The sequence below is a fragment of the Falco naumanni genome, chromosome 10, assembly GCF_017639655.2.
Source record: "Falco naumanni isolate bFalNau1 chromosome 10, bFalNau1.pat, whole genome shotgun sequence".
Lineage (NCBI taxonomy): Eukaryota > Metazoa > Chordata > Aves > Falconiformes > Falconidae > Falco > Falco naumanni.
In genome coordinates, this window is record NC_054063.1 from 15,632,621 (window position 1) to 15,652,473 (window position 19,853).

The 19,853-nt window shown below is 39.5% G+C and overlaps 1 protein-coding gene across 3 annotated transcripts in view; it reads right to left on the bottom strand.

Annotated features, from left to right (window-relative positions):
- The window catches only part of NELL1 (neural EGFL like 1), a 292,473-nt gene that overhangs the window by 65,598 nt on the left and 207,022 nt on the right, over nucleotides 1-19,853 (bottom strand). For all 3 annotated transcript variants that reach the window (XM_040609298.1, XM_040609297.1, XM_040609295.1), the window contains exon 15: nucleotides 4,881-4,976. In XM_040609298.1, coding sequence (XP_040465232.1) covers nucleotides 4,881-4,976 — 96 coding nt within the window. The remainder of the gene's footprint in view (nucleotides 1-4,880; nucleotides 4,977-19,853) is intronic.

Genomic DNA, 19,853 nt, shown 5'->3' on the forward strand with positions numbered 1-19,853 from the left:
AACCAGGTTCCTCAACTGAAATGTCTTTGATAGCTACACACCTAAAGATTTATCCAGCTCAGGAATCAAAGAAATAGCACACAAATACAATTCTCACTTTTTCTTTTTCTTTTTTTTTTTCCCCCTGTCTCTAGGGCCCAAAGCAATGCAGACTGTAGAGAGTTTTACCCAAAGGACTGCAGAAGACAATATACTCCAGAAGAAGCAATTTAAGAGATGAGTACACAAAGAAGCATGCAGCTTCTTGGACAACAACTCCAGATGCTGCCAACTACTATGAAACAAAGCCGCTAAAGACTCCCTCATTTTCATGACATACATATGACTTATCCAACTTCACGATATAAGCACATTTTGCTACACACCTGTGAAATCCAAGATTGCACTGAAAAATCCATATATAACACTGCAAATGTTGATTTTATTATTTTTTTCCCCACTTGCAATATAATTATTGGGATTCAAAGCACATTTCTCAGCCACTGCACATACTGAAAAATGACGTCTCACCCCAACATCAGACAATCCTTTGTATGCACAGTCCAAAACTACACAAAAACATAACCCCAGTAATTATCACATTGTCATACTTTGCTGCCGTGTCTTACCCTTGCTTCTGACTGTTTACAATCAGCAAGTAATTTGACAGAACTCTATCATTCTGTGAGAAAATGCTCTCCAGCGTTTTACAAAGACCATAAATACACATGTAGCTACCACAAAAATATTTACCCCTCTGAGCTCCAGCCTACACAACCCCCTTCTAATCTACCAGTGACACATTGCCCATTCATTGCGTACCAGCTCAGCAGCTGTCATGAGCCCAGGGAGCAAAGATATGGCGCAATTGTTTTGAATCTCTTTTCGAGGCGAGGCCCCACCCCATCAAAAGCCCTCCTGCATCTTTTGGAAAAAATATTGCACTTTCCTTGACTTGCCCCTAGTTGGGAACGCACTGTTTCAAACCTTTCTGCCTTGTCCTGCTTATTGCCCAGAGTAATCATTTTACAGACAGATACCGTAGCTAACTGCCCTAGCTGAAACTTCTGCCACCACTGGTCACCGTCCCACAGCTGTAGAGAGGTTGGTATGTATTTCTTAGGCCCACGCAGGGGACTCTACCTCATGTAGGCAGATATTCGAGGAATGCCTGCAGCTTCTAGGCACTCAATCATCCGTTTATTCCTGCCTTTGATATCACAGATTGTCCTGCCTAACTCATCCTCACCACTTCATCAGTGGCAGTAGTGAGTAATATTCCACATACACAGAATAAAGGCGAATCCTGTCTACAAAACCAATGTTAAAACTTCACTGACCTGTGGCTCATCCACGGAGATAGAAAAGCAGCTCAAGGAATGATGGGATTATTCTTTTTTTAATATTGCAAAAACAGGAGATGGAGAAAACATCACTGGACAGAAAATTAGGGCATTGGAGCCCATGCTGCCAACAACTCTTGCAGAGTACTGTGTTTGCATTCCTCTCTGCACACCAAAATGTCTCTCAGAAGCCTTTAACAGGGATCCCTGCCAAGGGTGCACCTGGGCTTCAGCCAACAGTGTTACATACAGTTAAGGATGTGTATCTCCAGCTCAGCCACCAGGCACGTACATGCTGGAACATTACAGCAACGTCAGCAAAAATTCTAAGGTAAAAACTTTCTAGCACAGGTATCACAACTGCATTAAATATGATCACAAATGGTAATGATCACAGAGATCATTGATTTTAGCTCTGGCCGGCTAAACACAAAACAAACAAACAAAAAAATTGATTGGAAGATAGAAGCAGATCCTAAACAGAAAATGACAAAAATTCTCTAAGAAGCATCAAGCAATTACTTAAAGAAACAGCATTATTATAAAGAATGGATGGAAGGAGGAATTACTTGACAGTATCTCTGGATATCAATTTGCAGTTCACCTTCAAAAAGAAAAGGAAGCCCCACAACTGTTACGACGATCCCTCATTTCAGGCAAAGCAACTGGCAAGAGGTAATTCTTCTTAGCAGCGTGTTGAATTATGTATTCATACATAAGCCTTAAATGTGTATTTTAATTTCACCTGAGTAAATTACCAACATAAATCCTACCCTTCTCAAATACCTCTGAATTTTTAATTAACCTAATATCATCATTTCAACCAGGCAGTCAGAAACGATGAGTAACATGATTCATATTCAGAAGTGAACACACCTGCGTTTCAACAACATTTCTAATTACTGGTTTGTTTTATCCCTTACATGATGCTGAAGCCAGTTTGGGTCATACTGGTTCTAGCTGGTGACGAGTCCTTTCAGCTCACAAATAACACAGAAGGAGTTGCCCTGTTGATGGTTTGAAGGACGTTTTTAAATGCACTGTGGCAAACAGAATACATAACCAAAACACATCATTTTACTTCTGACATGCATCAGTTCACCATGAGCTTCCAGCAGACAAAGGTCTACCAGGTACATTTAAGCTCTGATTTAAAGTGATTTCCCACCCTTTCACTGTCTTCAGTCCATGTCATAATGATTGAAGGAGTGCTACCATATGTTAAATATAACAAAGTGCTTACTTCTAACATTACAGACAACAGGGGGTAAAAATATATATATATCAATCAGACAAACGTGATTTTTGAATACTTTAAATATCCTTTAAGAGACTATAAGGCAAGTCTTTACTGAACTGCCTCCTTTTCCCCGACAGTGCTACACCTTCAAGGAGCAAGCCGGTAAGCAAAGGGAAAGCCTGCTTTGAAGGTGGTTCATCACCTTTCTAGTCCAAGCATTTAGTTTTTCCAGGACATGCACCTTTACAAGGCTGAAGCTGTTCCCACCGATATCTGATATGCACTTAGCCACTGAAACATGCATATGACAAAAGATATATCTGCTCAAGTTTTCAAACTCTCTAACACAACTAAAATGTGACAACTTCTCATATGCGAAGTCCTGTTCATTCTCAAACCAGTTTGCACATCAGATTTCTCAGTCACCATCGTTAGTTTCACTTGTAGCCACTGGTAAATCCCACACATCTTCAAAAAAAAAAAACAAACCCTCCTTCTGGTTCAAATCGTATAGATTTTACACACAGGAGCTAGTTCCCTCTGACATCTACCTCTAAATTTCTTGATATAATGAGAGTACCATGCCTGCCATGTTTCCTTTACTCTGTGTGCTAACTCATATTTTAAATCAAAACAATATAAAAGACATGAAAAACGTAGGAGTCAACAACAGTTATGGCATCCATTTATCAATTTTAAACCATCGCTTCAGAAGTTTAAAAACTCTGTGTTCTAGTTATGAAAGTCCCTTTACAGCTCTAAGAAAAAAAGAGCGTTGTAAGATTCTTGGGTGAAAGAAACAGAGGCAGCCGAGCTGAAAGCTGACCTAAAGACCCTGGCTGCCTGGGTAGGCTGGGCACCTCGGGCAGTGCAGGTACTGGTGCTGTGGTACCTTATTTTCACACCCCTGGCATCCTGCATCCCTCTGATTAATAGACATTTTAGAAAGGAATGAGCAAATTCTACATGGGACAGGGTAACTAGCAGGAAGGATTGGAGGCTGGGGAGCTGTGCTAGGTGGGGCTCTGAGGCAGAAACTACTTGTATTACTTCCTCATGTATATTGCCAGTACTTACTCCTGAAAATCAGGAGGCTTGGGAGCTTTTGTCTATTTAGAACAAATAACCCAAAGGCTATAGGCAAAAAAGATGCAGTACTCAAATTTATTCAAGACGATATGAAAATATTAATGTCCTAGTTCATTCTTAAATAATTAGAAACAATGCTGACAACTGGAAACTGTGGGATTTTAGTATGCAGTGATTTGAGTCCATCCATAAAAAGCTTTCACCGTTTTCAGAAGCTACTCAAAGGAGATTTGTTGCCAACTGGGCTTAAGTTACTTTGTATTATAATAGAAAAGCAATGTATAAAACAGATACTGCTACACACAAATTACTGAATAACCTCTGGGAAACAAGAGGCTCCAGTGATTTAACTTATCCTTTAACAGTTATTTCTTGGTTTTCCTTTTTTTTCCCCCCTCATGCTTAAAAAAAACAAAACCGAAAAAACTTCATCAATCATAACCTCATACATACTCGATAGTGCAACCTGCATTAACAATCCACTTTATTTCCGCCAGTAAAGGCAAGTGAAAAATATCTATTAACAAACACGCAATGCAAAAAAAACTCTATCATTGGATTAAGTGAAATACAACCTCAATAAATGCCAACCAAAATAAAATCCCAGATCTGCTGTACAAAGAATCTAGTTAAGAGTCCTACATGAAATTCTGTAAGATGCCTTCCTTCTCATTTAAGGTAGACAACGAACCAGATCTTTATGAAACAAACAGAAGGTGGGCCTGTGAGGCTGTCAGAAGCAAATCTTGAAAAAAATCTAGGAAAAGGCACAATCCCACTGTCACTAGTGAATAGGCTATGGTTCTATGACAATCGGTGGCCTCAGTGACTTAGAAACAAATCAAACCTTAAGGATTCAATAACTTTAAGTGAAAAGCAAGCATCCAAATTCCAGTCTAATCTGCACAATATATTCAGAAGCAGCAGAAAGTAACCTTGAGCTTGCACCACAGGAAATAGGTGGAGTAATTTTTTTTCATTTGCCATCCCTTCTAATTAACTAAAAGCGTTCACTGGAAGCAAAAGCAGATTCACCCCTGAATGTCTAAAACTTTCCATGTTTAATTTAAGACTAGCTTTCAGTTAGGAAAAGGCAGCTATGGAACACAGATCTTCAATGAAGAGAAAATATCAAGCAGAATGAATGAATGGTAAGTAATTATTTCTTAATTCAGCATATCATATTTCTCATTATGAAAGAAGGTGGCATGTTTCAAAAAGAGCTTTACCTTTCTCACAGTGACTTCCTGTGAATCCAGAAGGGCAGACACATTTGTTAGGGGCTACACAAGTTCCACCATATCTGCACCCTTCTTCACAGAACGCTGAAAAAGAAAAGGTATAAGTGGGTACCACTTAATTTGTTTTAATTTTAGCACACATTTGCAAGATACTAAGAAAAACATCTAAATTCTAGGCAATTAACAGAATTCGACTTATTAAAATTCAAACCCAAAGAGAAGTAACTCACTTAACATGAGGAGAAACCTCAGATTACACCGTAGGCAAACCACCTCACCAATAAAAGATTAATAACCATCTGGAAAAATAAGAGTGGGGGGAAAAATAGATCGTACAATTTTAATGGGGCTGATCTTTCAGTTATACCCAATATGAATATTACAATGCTCTGGTGAACCGCAGAAACCATTCTGGTCAGATGGTGTTAACTACTTTGTTTCTCACTTCTATCAAATACACTTTATTAAAACGTCTGTAAACCCGTACTATTTTCCAGGGGTTTTTTCTTTATTTATTTTTAAGCTTAAAGTACATTTTGTGGAATCAAAAAATGAAACAGGATGAGGGTCATGATTGAAAACAGAGGAGAAGGGCTCAACCACAAGATAATGCCTCTTGCTGAGGTGTGATTCCTGACAGAGCAAAACACAAGTACTTTAGAAGTGTATTTGCACAATAATTAGGATTGGAAACAACTGATGGGTCTCATATCTTTTCTTGCAAGCACTGTGTGGTGTTTCTTTCACTTACAGCAGGTTTAGCAGGAAGTCCACTAACTGCAAGAAGTATGCTTGCAATTTAATCTTTTGGGGTTTTGGTTGGTTGGGGGTTTTTTCTGTGTGTATGTGCGTACAAGCAGCCAAACTGAGGTAAGAAGAGGAAAGGAAACGACCAGCATCAGGTACTGTTAACTCAAGTAAGACCTTTGCTAAGACTAAGAGCAGATCCTATCCACAACATACTCCCCACCCTCTCCTAGATATTTATTGAACTTCACAAATTACTCAGTGGGTTTGACTGCACTTATGAGGGAACTTACAATTAATATTTAAACAGCAGCTCTCTGCATCTAAGCTAATAACAGAATTGCAAAGTGTTTCCTGCAAGCTAAAATCACAGATGGAGTGTTGGCAAAGAGACGTTACAAATGCTGTGAAAAGGCTTAAAGTGCTAGATAACAGAAGAAATGTTTAAGATTTATTTTCCAACGCATTAAAAGGAAAAATAAAGTGAATAAAGTACTAGGCATTAAAAAGAATGTTTTGCAATTGTTAACCACTTAGAGGCAAAAAAGCACATAATCATATCTCTCGACTGAATTGATAGATGGATCTGCCTTACTCTAAACACGTAATTCATGGCATGCCATACTGTTTTATGGAGGACAACACAGAGAGAAGAACGCTAAAGTGGTTTAGAGAAGATGGTAGTAGAACATCATAAGCTCTCCCGTGACTGGCACAAGGCAGCGGTGTGGAGAAAGCATGATTCGCGCCCAGTAATTCTGCCTGCCCACCAGTGCATGCACCCTATATGGGAATCTTCTGAAATATCTCTATTTTGAAACCAGTCAATTTCTACTGTATGGGGAAAAGAGAAATATAGTTTAAGAGCAGCATTCTGTGATTTTTTGCATATAAATATTTGCAGAAAAGTATAACTGTGAAGAAAGTTGAAAGCACTAGTATGAAATACACAGCTGGAAAATATATGAAAACCACGACGAGACTCAAAAGATTCCCTCTGGAGCTCTTGAAAGCATGTTTGCTCTTTCCTAGTCTCAGCATTCTCAGAGAAGGTGCAAGTTAAATTGTTCATCTACATTTTTTCTGGTTTGAAATTGAGAGTAAGCAGAGAATTTGATGAGGTAGTAATACATTTCTGCATGACATCCAAAGAACTAGAATTTGCAGCAAAGCAGATATAAAGGGCAAAAAAAGGAAAATACTGGTAAAAAAGCAAATAGTTCATCCACAATATATGCCACATCGCACTGGGAAATAATTACACAGGACTCTTAAAAGAAGTCATAAAGGATATAAACCCCCCCCCCCCCTTTTATTATTCATAACAAATATGCATGTCCATTGAAAGTTGTTAGAGCCGATAGGGATAGGCAGGTAAGAGGGCTTCATTTACAGATCTCTCATACTTTCTTTGCCACCGTAACCAATACTATCAACTTACTCATGTGAAATGTCTGCCTCTTAGGTTAAATCCTCTTTCTAAGCCTGCACAGTAAGGTGGTGGTTTCTTCCATTTTAAGATTACTAGCAAAGAAAGGCTTCTGAGACAGGGCTGGTAAGTGTAAAAGACTTTCCTGTTAGTGCAAAAACCATGTTATGTCAGTGTAGCGGCCAGATCTTGACACCTATGGGCACAGCCAAACATGCCATTCACATCTGGGAGATAAAGACGGGGAATGCCTGCCATCGGTCAAAACTCACCATCTTTCAATTCCTTCCTACATATCCGTATCAAAACACACCCCCTATACCTGTACCCAAATGTGCTAGCACGCGCTTGTCAAGCATTTTGAAATTCTCCTATCCTTTACAAGTCACAAATCAGTAACCTGAAAAAAAAATTTTCAAAAAAAATTGTACAGAGACACCCTGAGGAACTGCGGTACTAAAGGATGTTCCTGTGAGAAGGGACTCCATAGTGCCCACTACGCGAGGAGTCACCCAGGCACTAGGCAGTTACGTGGGTGTCAGAGGATGAAGCTCAGGAAGAAGCTGGGCAATGACTGCAGAAGGAAAGAACTCAAGTCTTCTTTTCAACTTTTGCAGAAGCTGAGAAGTCTTCTGCAATACAAACTGTGCTTGTCTTTGTTGCTCAGGCTTTGGTGGATTTCAGGGAGGGGGTTCATACTTATATTTTTATGCAAGAAAAGAAAACGCCAAGGAAGAGTGCCAGAATTATCCTGCTGTTCTCCAGATGATTCTTCTACAAACCCTCTAATTCCTGCATTGTAGGCTTGCAGGAAGCAAGAACATCAAAACCACAAATCTCAGAACACAGTTACAAAATAAAAGTGTTTGTCTAAGGGCTACTTTCCTTAACTGCTAGAAAAAGAGTATTATAAGCAGTACTGATAGCACTACTCTGAATTTTAAGAACGCTCAATACCTCTAAAAATAGGAACTCAGTTTCAATTGCTAGCAATTTTACCAAACTTCACTTATTTGAACTATTTTCTCTAATAGTTCTGCCTCTAGCTGAAGCCTTTTAGAACATTTTATCAAAATTCATTCACTGTTGCTCATTTCTTGAACAATGACATTTTTCCTTCGCACCCTTAGCAGTAGAGATTAATTAAGGAAAACCTTTACATCGCTCCTGTACCTATGCCTTATGGACAGCAGAACCCAGCAGGGAGTAGCTCAGTGACTGAATAGTCAATCAGCTTGAGTGCCCACACTCTCATGAAACTACCTGTCCTGGTGCTTATGCTTTGTTATACATTTTATGGGTTCTGGGATCTAGTCTTCCACTGTAGTTTAGACCCTTCAGCATCAAAACTCTATTGGGGAGGGAGGGGACAGGGGATGACACTCACCAGTACCACAGAATGAGCAGTTATAAACCTTGATTGCAGACTCCCCTCCTACTCAAACAAAGTTAACACAAGGAAAATAAATCTTAGATGGATCATATTTTGATAATGTATTCCCCATAAATAGATCCTGTCTCTGAAATTATTTGCAGGCTGACAACCTTGTTAAAAAGGAAAATGGTTACTGAATTTGCAATAAAGGTTTTACCAGGAAAATTAAGTGAAGGTGCCATTAGGGTCTACGAGGGTAAACCTCCATCGTTAAAGAGTCTTATTCAGTATTCCATATGTGAAAGAAACAGCATCTATTGATTTCAGGAGGCTTCTGCCAAAGTGAACAGATCTCTGAAATGTTAACAGATTTCTTCCTCTGAAATAAAAGCCTTTATCATATCAAGGCCTTTCCTAAATAGACAAAATTTCTCTGCAGAGAGGAGCTTTATTTTTGATGCATGTCCTCCTTGATGGATCTATAGAAACCAGAAAAAGCCAAAATTATGAATCTGCTGGATATGTCATTTTTGTGATAATGCTGGAGGGACAGGAGAGTCTCATTGCAGAGTTCCACAAAAAGCAGTACCCACGAACTTCATACCATGCTCCTACACAAGATGCATACCCACTGCCTACGTATTCATGGGGTACAGTTTATTTTCCCCTATCCAGTAAAACAGTTATCTCCTCTCCCAGGGAGGCTATTGTGGGCATATTCAGGAAGGAAAAGAAGAGCTTGAGTTATTTATTTCTAAATAAACAGAAGTACATAATTTATTTAGCATTCATCTTCTCCCATTTGAGAATGAGCAAATTCTCAAATTCTGAGAAACTGGACTCAGAAGCAACTGATTACAATTCTATCAAGCGGAAAATCCCTGTTTCATCTCCATCTCAACAACACCCATAAGCAACAAACCCATAAGCAACAAACACCCATATTTTAAGAACATCTGTACAATTTGTTTACTAAGCAGCTGACCTCTACAACTTGACGGTACCAAGAAATGGAAGAGCTTCAAAAGTGGGTGCCTCAGCAGCAGGTACCTTTGGTTCTTCCACTGCTTTTCTCTCCCTCATGATCTCCCCTGTTCCTTCTTCAGTCAAGGAAAAAAACCCCAAAAAACAGTGTCGAAAAACATAGTTCCATTAGTACCAAAAGGAACACCACTGCAGATAAAGATAAAATGTACCATCGTTTGCATAAAAGGAAAGCATATAACAATACCAAAAACGCAAACTCCTGCCACCCATATCACAGGGAAGAGAAGCTTTTAATGAAAGAAAGCAAACACGGTATTCCTCAACAGGGTTTACTGTATGTATTTATATAGGCCAAACCCAGGCCTACTCCTGTATTACGTTAAGTTTATCACAGATAAAGCCTACCACTAACTTGTTTCTGTAAAGCAAGGCACTCCACAGCTTGCCAAGCCAACAGCAGTGCAGAGTCGCCATTAGCCTAGTTTGCAGTGGCAACTGCAATGCAGCTCCAGGGGAGACCATGTCCTTCAGACAGCATACAAGACAGCAGCTCCTACTGCCTAGTAGTGATATAGTAACCTCCGGTTTTTCTGCCTTTTGGCCCAAAGTACTGGGTGCTCACATTGATACCAAACTGGCTGGTAGCTGGCCCCATATGCATGCATCAGCTTCAGTGGGTGTTAAATAACCTATGGCAAGAAGCATAAATTGTGCTTCATGATCAAACACAGCAGCGGGTGTACTGCCAATGCAAACCTACAGCAGTTTTCCAGAAGACTGAAATTCAAAGGGACTTCAACGTGACACCTTTACTTGCTCAAAGATTAGGTACTGGCACAGGGAGCTAGAGGAGAAAAAACAAAGGGTGGGCAAAACCATCCTTTACAGCTGCTCACCAAAGGCACTTCGCTCTGTGCTGTGTTCTCTACCCAAAATGCAAACCCCAGCACCTCCTGGTCACTGCCTTGGGAGCCACCATCCTCTCTTGGCATCATCTTTGTTCACCTTGTAAATGAGTAGGTGTCTGGGACTGCTACACAGGGTAGCATAAGAGAAAAAAATCATACTAGTTTTTCTTGTACTTTTGAAGTCAAAGAATTATAGAATCATTTAGGTTGGAAAAGACCTTTGAGATCAAGTCCAACCATTAACCCAGAACTGCCAAGGCCATGACTAAACCATGTCCCCAAGCACCGCATCCACATGTTTTTTAAACACCCCCACAGACCACCACCCCCTGGGCAGCCTGTCCCAGTGCCTGGCCACCCTCCCAGTGAAGACATTTTCCCTGACCCCCAACCTGAACCTCCCCTGGCGCCACCTGAGGCCGTTCCCTCTTGTCCTGTCGCTGTTCCCTGGGAGCAGAGACCAACCCCCCCTGCCCACAGCCCCCGCCAGGCAGCTGCAGGGAAGGATCAGGCCCCCCCTAAGACCCTCCTCTCCAGGCTGAACCCCCCCAGCTCCCCCCGCCGTGCCCCCCAGCCCCTTCCCCAGCCCCCTGCCCGGCTCTGGACACGCTGCAGCCCCTCCATGTCCCATTGGCACGAGGGGCCCAGAGCTGAGCCCAAGGTTCAAGGTGAGGCCTCAGCAGCACTGAGTACAGGGGGACAGTCCCCGCCCTGGCCCTGCTGGCCACGCTGTTGCAGATACAAGCCAGGACGCTGCTGGCCTCCTTGGCCACCTGGGCACACTACCGGCTCATGCCCAGCTGGCTTTCAACCAGCACCCCCAGGTCCTTTTTCTTCAGGTAGCTTTCCACTGCTTTGGAAGTGCTTTTTTACTAATTTATTTTCAACAGGGTGGTCAGTAAAATGACCATGAATTCCACCGATATTTGGCCACACTCAAACATGTCAAGTCAAAAAAAAAAAAAAAAAAAAAAAAAAGAGACATTCAAGAAAGGCACAGAAGGGGTGAGGCACAGACGGTGTGGGTAAACAAAAACGGTGTGGGTAAACAAAAACGTGCAGCTTTGGAAAAGAGAAGGGCTAGCAGAACTATACAAGCAGTTTGATAATCAATTGAGGGAAAGACCACAATTTCATTAGCTGATTGCGTTTACTCAGCCAAGTACACACAAGGGCATGGCTGATAACAATCCAACTATCTAAACCAAATACTAGAATCATCAGATGATACCAGCTGCTGAGGCAGGTTTAGAGGACAGCTGAGAAAGAAAGGAGAAAGTACGCAAACAAAATATGGGAGCAGCAGAGGTTCTGCTCTTTTTCTCTGTGCTCAAGTGTGACACTATCATATATAAAAGCACAAAACTTCTTGGTTCACTGAACTACATCCGTTGGATACAGGGTGCGGCTTATTTAACACAAAGTCTGCCAAATGCCACTGGAGTCCTTTTACAGCTGGCTGAAGTCAGAGAAGGACAAATCTGGCAGGAATGGATTTTGGGCAAAAGAACTGTTCTGGAAAAATTTCACCCCACATGTCTGGGCAGGAAGGAGAATGCAAGTCAGTCTGGCCATCAGGATGCAAACACATCTGAGACTGGAAGACAAATCCTTAGCTGGGCAGTTCATCACCTTTGTGCATGGCTTCCAGCCTGATTTATGCTTCAGATTTTATGTGTGGTATGTATGAGGGTTAGTTCAGTTCACGAAGAGCCTATAAATCTCAGGTCTTCTACCAGCTGATTGTAAAGTTATTATTCCTGATTTATATTTCTAGAGATCTCACATATAGATATAAGAGGTACTTCACAAATGTAATTAGCATAACGGCTGCCTAGTGTAGTCAAAATTCCAGATCCTGGTAGTACAAAAGTATTACTTAGAGCTAAGTCTGAACAAAGATCAATGAACTCTGAATTAATGTTTGGAGATGGGTTTTTTTAAAAGCACTCAGAAAAGTATAAAGGTATTCCTTCAAATCTGGGAGGTGACGCACAGTGAGAGTGAAGAAGGAAAAAAGGCAAACCAGAAAAGCACCCAGAGGGATTAAAACCAATAATGAATCTATCAGATGAAATTATGTCAAAGATATCAGATACAGGCATACACACACAGTGTGTGTGAGTTTGTGTGTGTGCGTGTGTATGTATTTGCATACTAAATGGCATTTATCAAAGCGGTGAACTAACGTTGTAGGGTTTGTCAACAGGTTATTTTAGCTGATGTAGCAATGAATCTTCTCAGGCACCCAGTGCTGTGTCACACAGCACTCGCAAAATTAAGATTAAGGAGAATTTGGAACTCTAAACATATCTCTCAGAAGGCACTGAACTCTTAGCAGAGGGCTCTTTCTTTGCTGTTCCATGATGTTAAATTCTCTTTGTGCTTGGTGTTTTGTTCAACTGATATATAATCAAGTTGTTGCCATTTGTATGCAAGAAGCAGGCCATTCATCTGGATGCTTTCAGGGTGGGCTCAAGTGTTCTTTGGCTGGAGATGCTGGATATTTATTTTTTAAAAAATGAAACATCAACTCCTTAAAATTAGTACAATGAATCACAGTGATAAATACTAATAATTTATTTTTTATTACCCAATCATGGAACTTAGTTTTTAATGTGTAAGTTATCTACCTTGATTGATACGTTTTCACCTAAAATATTTTCTAATGGACCAAAAGGCTATATTTCATTAAATTAATTCAGAAAGCATACTGAATGGACAAAATCTGTCCATTCCGCTTTACTGGTAAAAGGACATATACGAAACACTTACTGATGTCAAGCTTATTTTATGGCTCCGAGGACCGATATGTGACAATTTTCGAAAATGTGCATGAAAAAGAATCAATAGAAGCAGTAAGAGACAAAAGTAATATAATAAAATTTGTCCCGTGATATATTACACTTCTGAAAGCATCTCTCACATCCCCAGATGATTCTGTGCTAAATAAATATTCTTGTTGCCATTTTACTGCACTGTTTCCTCAAGGCTAGACTCTTCAATATTTTTAGCACACCATTTTAAGTCAGCTGCAGCTGTCTCTCTAGTAACCTAACACTAAGCTTGACAAAATAGGGCAGAATACTTCTGCAAACAAACTGAACACCATCTTTCAAAATTCAAGTTAACAGTTAAAACTGTAAAACAAAACTGAAATTTACTTTGAGAAATGACATGGTATAGCATATTATTGGAGTTTGCCTTTGCAGCACATCAATGTGCTGCTTATACTCCCTTTTTTTTAACAAATGGGCATAGAATAACTTCTATTTACAAACGTAACACAAATTATAATTTTATTTATTTTAATTTAAATTTCAGTGGAGTTATCAAAACAAATCAGAGCACTACTAAAAACTGCAAGCATCACAAAGCAAGAAAGACAGGATGCGAAACTTCTGACCTGCTTCCACTATGGCTAAAATACTGCAGCTCGCTGCTTCTTTAGAAATCAGTTATGCTTAATCAATCCTAATTTAAGGATAAAGAAGTATGTTCCAGAAGCACAACAAAAGCTTTTTTCCCTTGCCTGATCTATTATCACAACTTCAAAAAGACCTTGATTCAAATCCCATTCAACTAATTGACAGTGGATGCAATCTTAGGTCTGTTTGACCTTAGTACAGTACATGGATTATTCTGACAACATAAAAAAAGTTTTCTAGCTGTGTGTGTTTTACAGTTACCTGATCTTAACCTTCCAGTCCATACAAATGCATTCCATAGACATGTTCAGCACAGAACTAGCTGGATTATACCCTAACAGGTATATAGTCTTTTAATTCACTCTTCTTGTTTTGCCCTGTAGCACAGATAGGCACCCTCACCAATAAAACACAAGTCTATTTACCTGTAAGAAACACCGTGTCCCAGCGTGAAAGATTTACTCTATATTGCTTAATGAAAGGCTACCTAGCATCCTCAAATAGTCAAATTACTGAAACCACCAGAATATCGAATAAGCTGCGAAAAAAAATATGAAAAAATATGCCTAAAATCGTAATAAAACATTATTTTATGGTAATTCCCTATATGAGGAATACTATCTTTTGCAATGGTAAATAAATTTTAAGAAAGCATTTTTAGTCGTGGCTGGAAGCGAGCGTGTGGCTTAGGGTACAATCACAGCCTCTGAAGTGTTACATTCAGCAACATTTTTTGAAGGTTGCTGGTACCTTATTGCAAGCATAACAATTGAAACTGAAAACAAATACTCGTTTTGATAGCTGCACACTATGCAATAGTAAATCAAGGTATTATTGATAGCACCTAGCTACCTGAAGGTGACATTACTGGGAGGGAGAGGAAGAAAATAGGAAATAAAACAGCAACAAGATTTTCTGATCTGGATCACAGATTCCTAAAGACAAATAACTTACAGAGACATTAAGAGACCTTAAGCAGTGTTTCTTTAAACAAGCACATTCAAATTTAGGTGTTCTCTCTCGCTGTCTTAACATGATACTTCTGGTATGCTGCAAGTAACAGCTACAGGGGTATCTCTGAAAACATTTTCTAATGGGCTCTTGGGTCATCTTTTAAATCTCGCTCATCCTGCCAAGACACTCCACCCAAAATCAAATGCCTTTTTTCAAAGCATGATTGCGTTTTATTGACCAGCACCAAAAGGATGAGAATTGTCAGTTCCAGAGATCAGAGTCCTCTGACTACATAACAAGGACTTCAGTATGTGATGCTTTCTGAGCTCACCCACAATACCCATCCAGCCTTCACTCTTTATCAAGAAAGATGCCTTATTAGATATAGACATTTCCCCATTAAGCGACAGAATTAAGAGTTAATCTCAATTTACAGAATCTAGCTTACCTTGCAGTCTCTAACAGATAAAGGTTTGAATTCACTGAAGACACTGCCAAGAAGGCAATCAAGAGATGAAAAGTCCTGTATCCCATAAGCAATGCCCCAGGGCATTCTGTCTCGTTCAAATCAAGTGTATGTAAGGGAAAGAAAGAATAACAAAGAGAACAGTGAAGGGGGTGAGGGGGTAGAGAGGTGGGGGAAGAGAGATTCAAACACACTGCTAAACAATGCCATGCTAAATAATGGATTCTCTTAAGTTTAGATAACTTTTGCCTTCCTCTGTGCTTCCTCTGACCTTTGCATTTGTTGGATTTAAAAGAGAATGCAAATAACTATTAAAAGGACACAATTAATCTCATTTCTGATCTGCATTTTAAATCAGAATTTTTTTCAGTAGCTAAAATATTACCACAGAAGCAAAGTTCCCCCCCCCAAAAAAAAAAAAAAAAAAAGTAGTACATTTTTAGCAATTATTTTAATATTCCCAGTGGCAAAATAGATTTCATCTCACCATTTGGATTTACCTAAAATCATCTCACCAAATATGTTTTACCCTAAAGTGCAAGGCTCAGGCAGAAGAGAATAAACTTAAATATTTTTACCTGAGAGAGTCACTAGATTTTTCAAAAGGGAAAAAAGAAGTACTGAAAAGTGATATTGTTCACACCGTTACCCAGAAATTTCTGTCTAAAGGCAGAGATTGGTTTCGCTCAAGCTGGTGTGACAGCAGGTGTGATATGCATCACCATCAGCCTTATAATCATCGTAATATGTTGCTTTTACATAAATCCTTTCATCTCATGCTTTTACACATTATGAACAATTAAGCCTTACAACCCCCCAGCGAGGAAGCTGCATTAAGAACCTGAACCTGCTAGGCACTTTTTCAGAACGGTGTTAACTACAGAAATATAATTTAATAAAGAACGCATTTAACAAGAGCATAAAAGCAAATACAATCTTTGTGTGTATAATCTTTGACTGAGCCAAGAGCATTTTAGAAATCCAAGGGGCCACACTCTCTCCTAGCGTAAATTAGTAAATCTATATCAATTTACACAGTGACAAAGAATTTACCCCCAAAATTTCTTAAGCTATGAGACTCTAAGGAGTGGATATCTGTCACAATTTATAAGATCAAACTGCTGACTTGTGTCCTTACATACACGCGTAATCACACAAACGTTTTAGCTAATACCTAGAAAGTATGTACAACATTGACTTAAGTTTCTGCCACCTTTTCCCTCTCTGTTGTTTTTTTCTCTGGAGAACTGGCTGGGCAGTAACATGCTGGGGAACGGTAAAGGGAAAGGAATATGAAATATAGATCCTCCGTTGCTTCTTGCAAAGCAATGCCACGTCGGTCACAATTCTCAATTCAATGATTCTGCAGCAGTGCTCTCTGTATTTTGCCGTACGGGCCCCCTCACAATGTCATGTCCTTCAAGAAATGAAAGCAATGAAAAATCTCTACAACTGGCCTGAACATGCCTTAAAGGTGCTGGAACTTTTCAAAAGTGTCATACTTAAAGCTTGGTGCATCTGGCCAAAACGTTCTTCCCCGATGCACGCAAAATGTTACAGACAGCATTTGTTTGCCTTACAACCCGATAATAGCACCTCAGTAGCACCACAGAGCATATGCCCTATAGATTTTTTTAGTACTTTGGATTCATTTAGAATGATAAGGTTCAACATAAATGTGAAATATACTTCTTATGCTTTAGCTTGCTAATGGTACACAGTATATTGTTAATGTAGAAAAATTAAAGCACTATAAATGACAGCTGTAATCCTTCCGTCAATTACAGTGTGTGTTCCTAATGGAATATGTTTTCAAAACAGATTTCCAGTACCAACTTCTTAGGATATCATTTTATAATTTTTTGTTTGCTAAAACTGACTACAGGAATACTTGCTATATTGCCTGGCAATGCAACATTTAATTTTATGGTGCATAAAATGCATTTCTCTTAACAGATGTATCAGTTCCCTGATATCATGACTGAACTACTTCATTCCCATTAAATGCTGTGTGGGGAACTAGCAAAGCTATGGCATTTATTTTTGTTGTTGTAGCACACACTTCTACTTGCTCATAACATCATGCTTCCCTGAATAACAACAAAACCAGCTTTGCCTGCTCTTGGCAGACTTGAGATCATGTGCATGCCATATATACTCTTACATACATTCATCAGCAGTTATGCACAAAAAGTGTCCCAGCAACGCATCCTAAAGCACATAAGAAGTACAAGACTGTTTGTAGAGAAGAAATTACTAAAAAATAAACTGTAATAATACAAAATCTTCCACAAAATGAAATTCAGTTTTGGCTTGGGAAAGGTTAGCCTCCTTCCCAAGTCTGGGTTAAACATCCCACTTAATCATGTCCTGACAAAAAAAAATAAATTTTGCTCTACGTCGGAACATTTTAGAAAGCAGAGAACATGATTTAATTGCAGTATTCCCTGACTAAATTAAGGGAAAACCACGTGCATGTGTTTCACAGTTCTCTGAGATGAATGGCTCTGGGGAGCCACCACAGCCACACAGTAGCCGTACCACTGCACAGTCCCTGGCAGACACCGTACTAACAATAAGGCTTAAGGAGCGATGTGGAAGACGACAAAGGCACAGTTATATGAACTGATTTGCAGAAATTCTTCCCAGTATAAGCTGTGACGTGAAAGAAGGTACGATTCATTTGATTGTTAGCTTTTCCAGCTGCCTGCCGTAACTGGCTTCTATTAAAGGACAGCGAGGCAGGTTTAGTAACAGTTACTCTTCCTGTACATGTGCGTTTCTCTTCTCCATATCCCTCACACCGAGGGTTTCTGCAATCTGCTAACACCAGCTCTGGCAGATGATGAGCTCCTGACTTTATAAAACACAAACTTAACCCCCTCATGTCATGCTCTCCAGTGCAGCTTACTGGAGCTTCAACAGGTTTCATTAAAATCTTTGTTCTAAAAATAAGTTTCCAAAACCATATTCTTCAGATCTACAAGTATCATCTTAAAAGAACAAACAAATTATTTCCACAAAGCACGTGTTCTTTGAAACAAGTCACAAATAGCAGGAGTGACTTCTGTGAGCATTAACTCACTAATAATAGCAGGGTTCAAGCATCAACAGACTGCTACAAAGGAAATAAGTGAAGACAGAAGGAAAATTATTAGATTGATGCATTGACACGAAGTCATCTTCAAATATTTCAACACTGTGAGCAATCAGAATCTGGACTAGAATGGAAACTACTTCATGTTTATTTTATCTATCCAGTGTAAATGATGCTGAAGGAAGAATGTATTACTTAATGCAAATGCAGAATATTTTGGTACTCACATCCATACGAAAATGTCAATCACCAGGTATAGAAATAAAGCAATGTTACACCATGAATCACAAAATAATCCTTAACATAATACACCGTAGTATATTCGCTCATGTTAGTACCTAGTCTTCACATATCTCACTGGAAATCAGCATACCCTAAGCATAATTCTAAATGACAGTCCGCTTAACACCAAAGTGTATTACTCGAGCCAAGAATGTGATATAGTTGTGCAACATGAAGACATATGTCAGACACAACAGTTTTGTTTATTTTGAAGACATTCATGTTTCCAATTACACATGTGCTAAGCTGAAGACATACCTAATAATACCAGGTAGAAAACTAAATCAAAGAAACAGTACCATAAGTACTTAAATATTCTATTGCCTTACTAATATTAACTCCAGCAGAGTAAAGGTTCTTTGAAATCGCTTCATCTCCATTCAAGTGAAAAAAAAAAAAAAAAAAAAAGTCCTGAAATCTTAAATTTACAATGTTCTCACACAATTGGCTGAGTACAGAAGTCATTTCTGTTTAAAGACACTTTCTGAATCAAATAAAGTTTGATCTTTAAGAAAAAAAAAAAAGTATGGTTTCACTGAGCAGCAATTAAGTGGTCATCGTGAACGTACACTGACAAAACAAGTCAGGGTTGTGGTTTTTTTGTGGGGAAAAGATGCTCTCTGAACAGCTCTGTGAAACTTTATGCACACTACTGTTATGTTGTTGCTGGTTTTTTTTCCTCAAAAATCTCTCAGTAGAATTACTAGGTGCATTCTACACTACGAATAACACTGCATAGACAAAGGAAATCAGTCCCTCTCAGTGTATAACATCAGTCATTAACAGCAAACCGTGGCAGTGTGCTCTGCCCCATCCTGCATCCTGACCTTTATTTCCATAACAATGCTCAAGTGATAACCACCAGTGGCGGTCAGAATGGATGCACCTGGTCACGTATCTGTGCGTATGGCCATATCCACCTCCAAGTGAATTTGGAGGAGCGAGATAACCCAATAGCCAAGGGCTACTTTGAGCAATGGGCTCACCTAACCACGGTGCTGGTCAAGGTCCAACCTGAGCCAAGTTTGAAAGAAACTGAAGTCTGTAGTCAGGATGCAAATACGACTGTGAGTCAATTATCTTACTACATAAATAGTGGACAGCCCAGGGCCTCTTGAGCTCTCCTTCACAGCAATAGGCTGCACACTTGATCTCCCTTTGAGTAGGGACGCCTCTCAGGGTTACTCCTCAAGGCTGAGAGATTCCTTGCCACAACAGACTCTCAGTAAGCAATTAACAGCATGCTGAAGTTTGCAATCTTAGCTAAGTGATACAAAGGATTGACTGC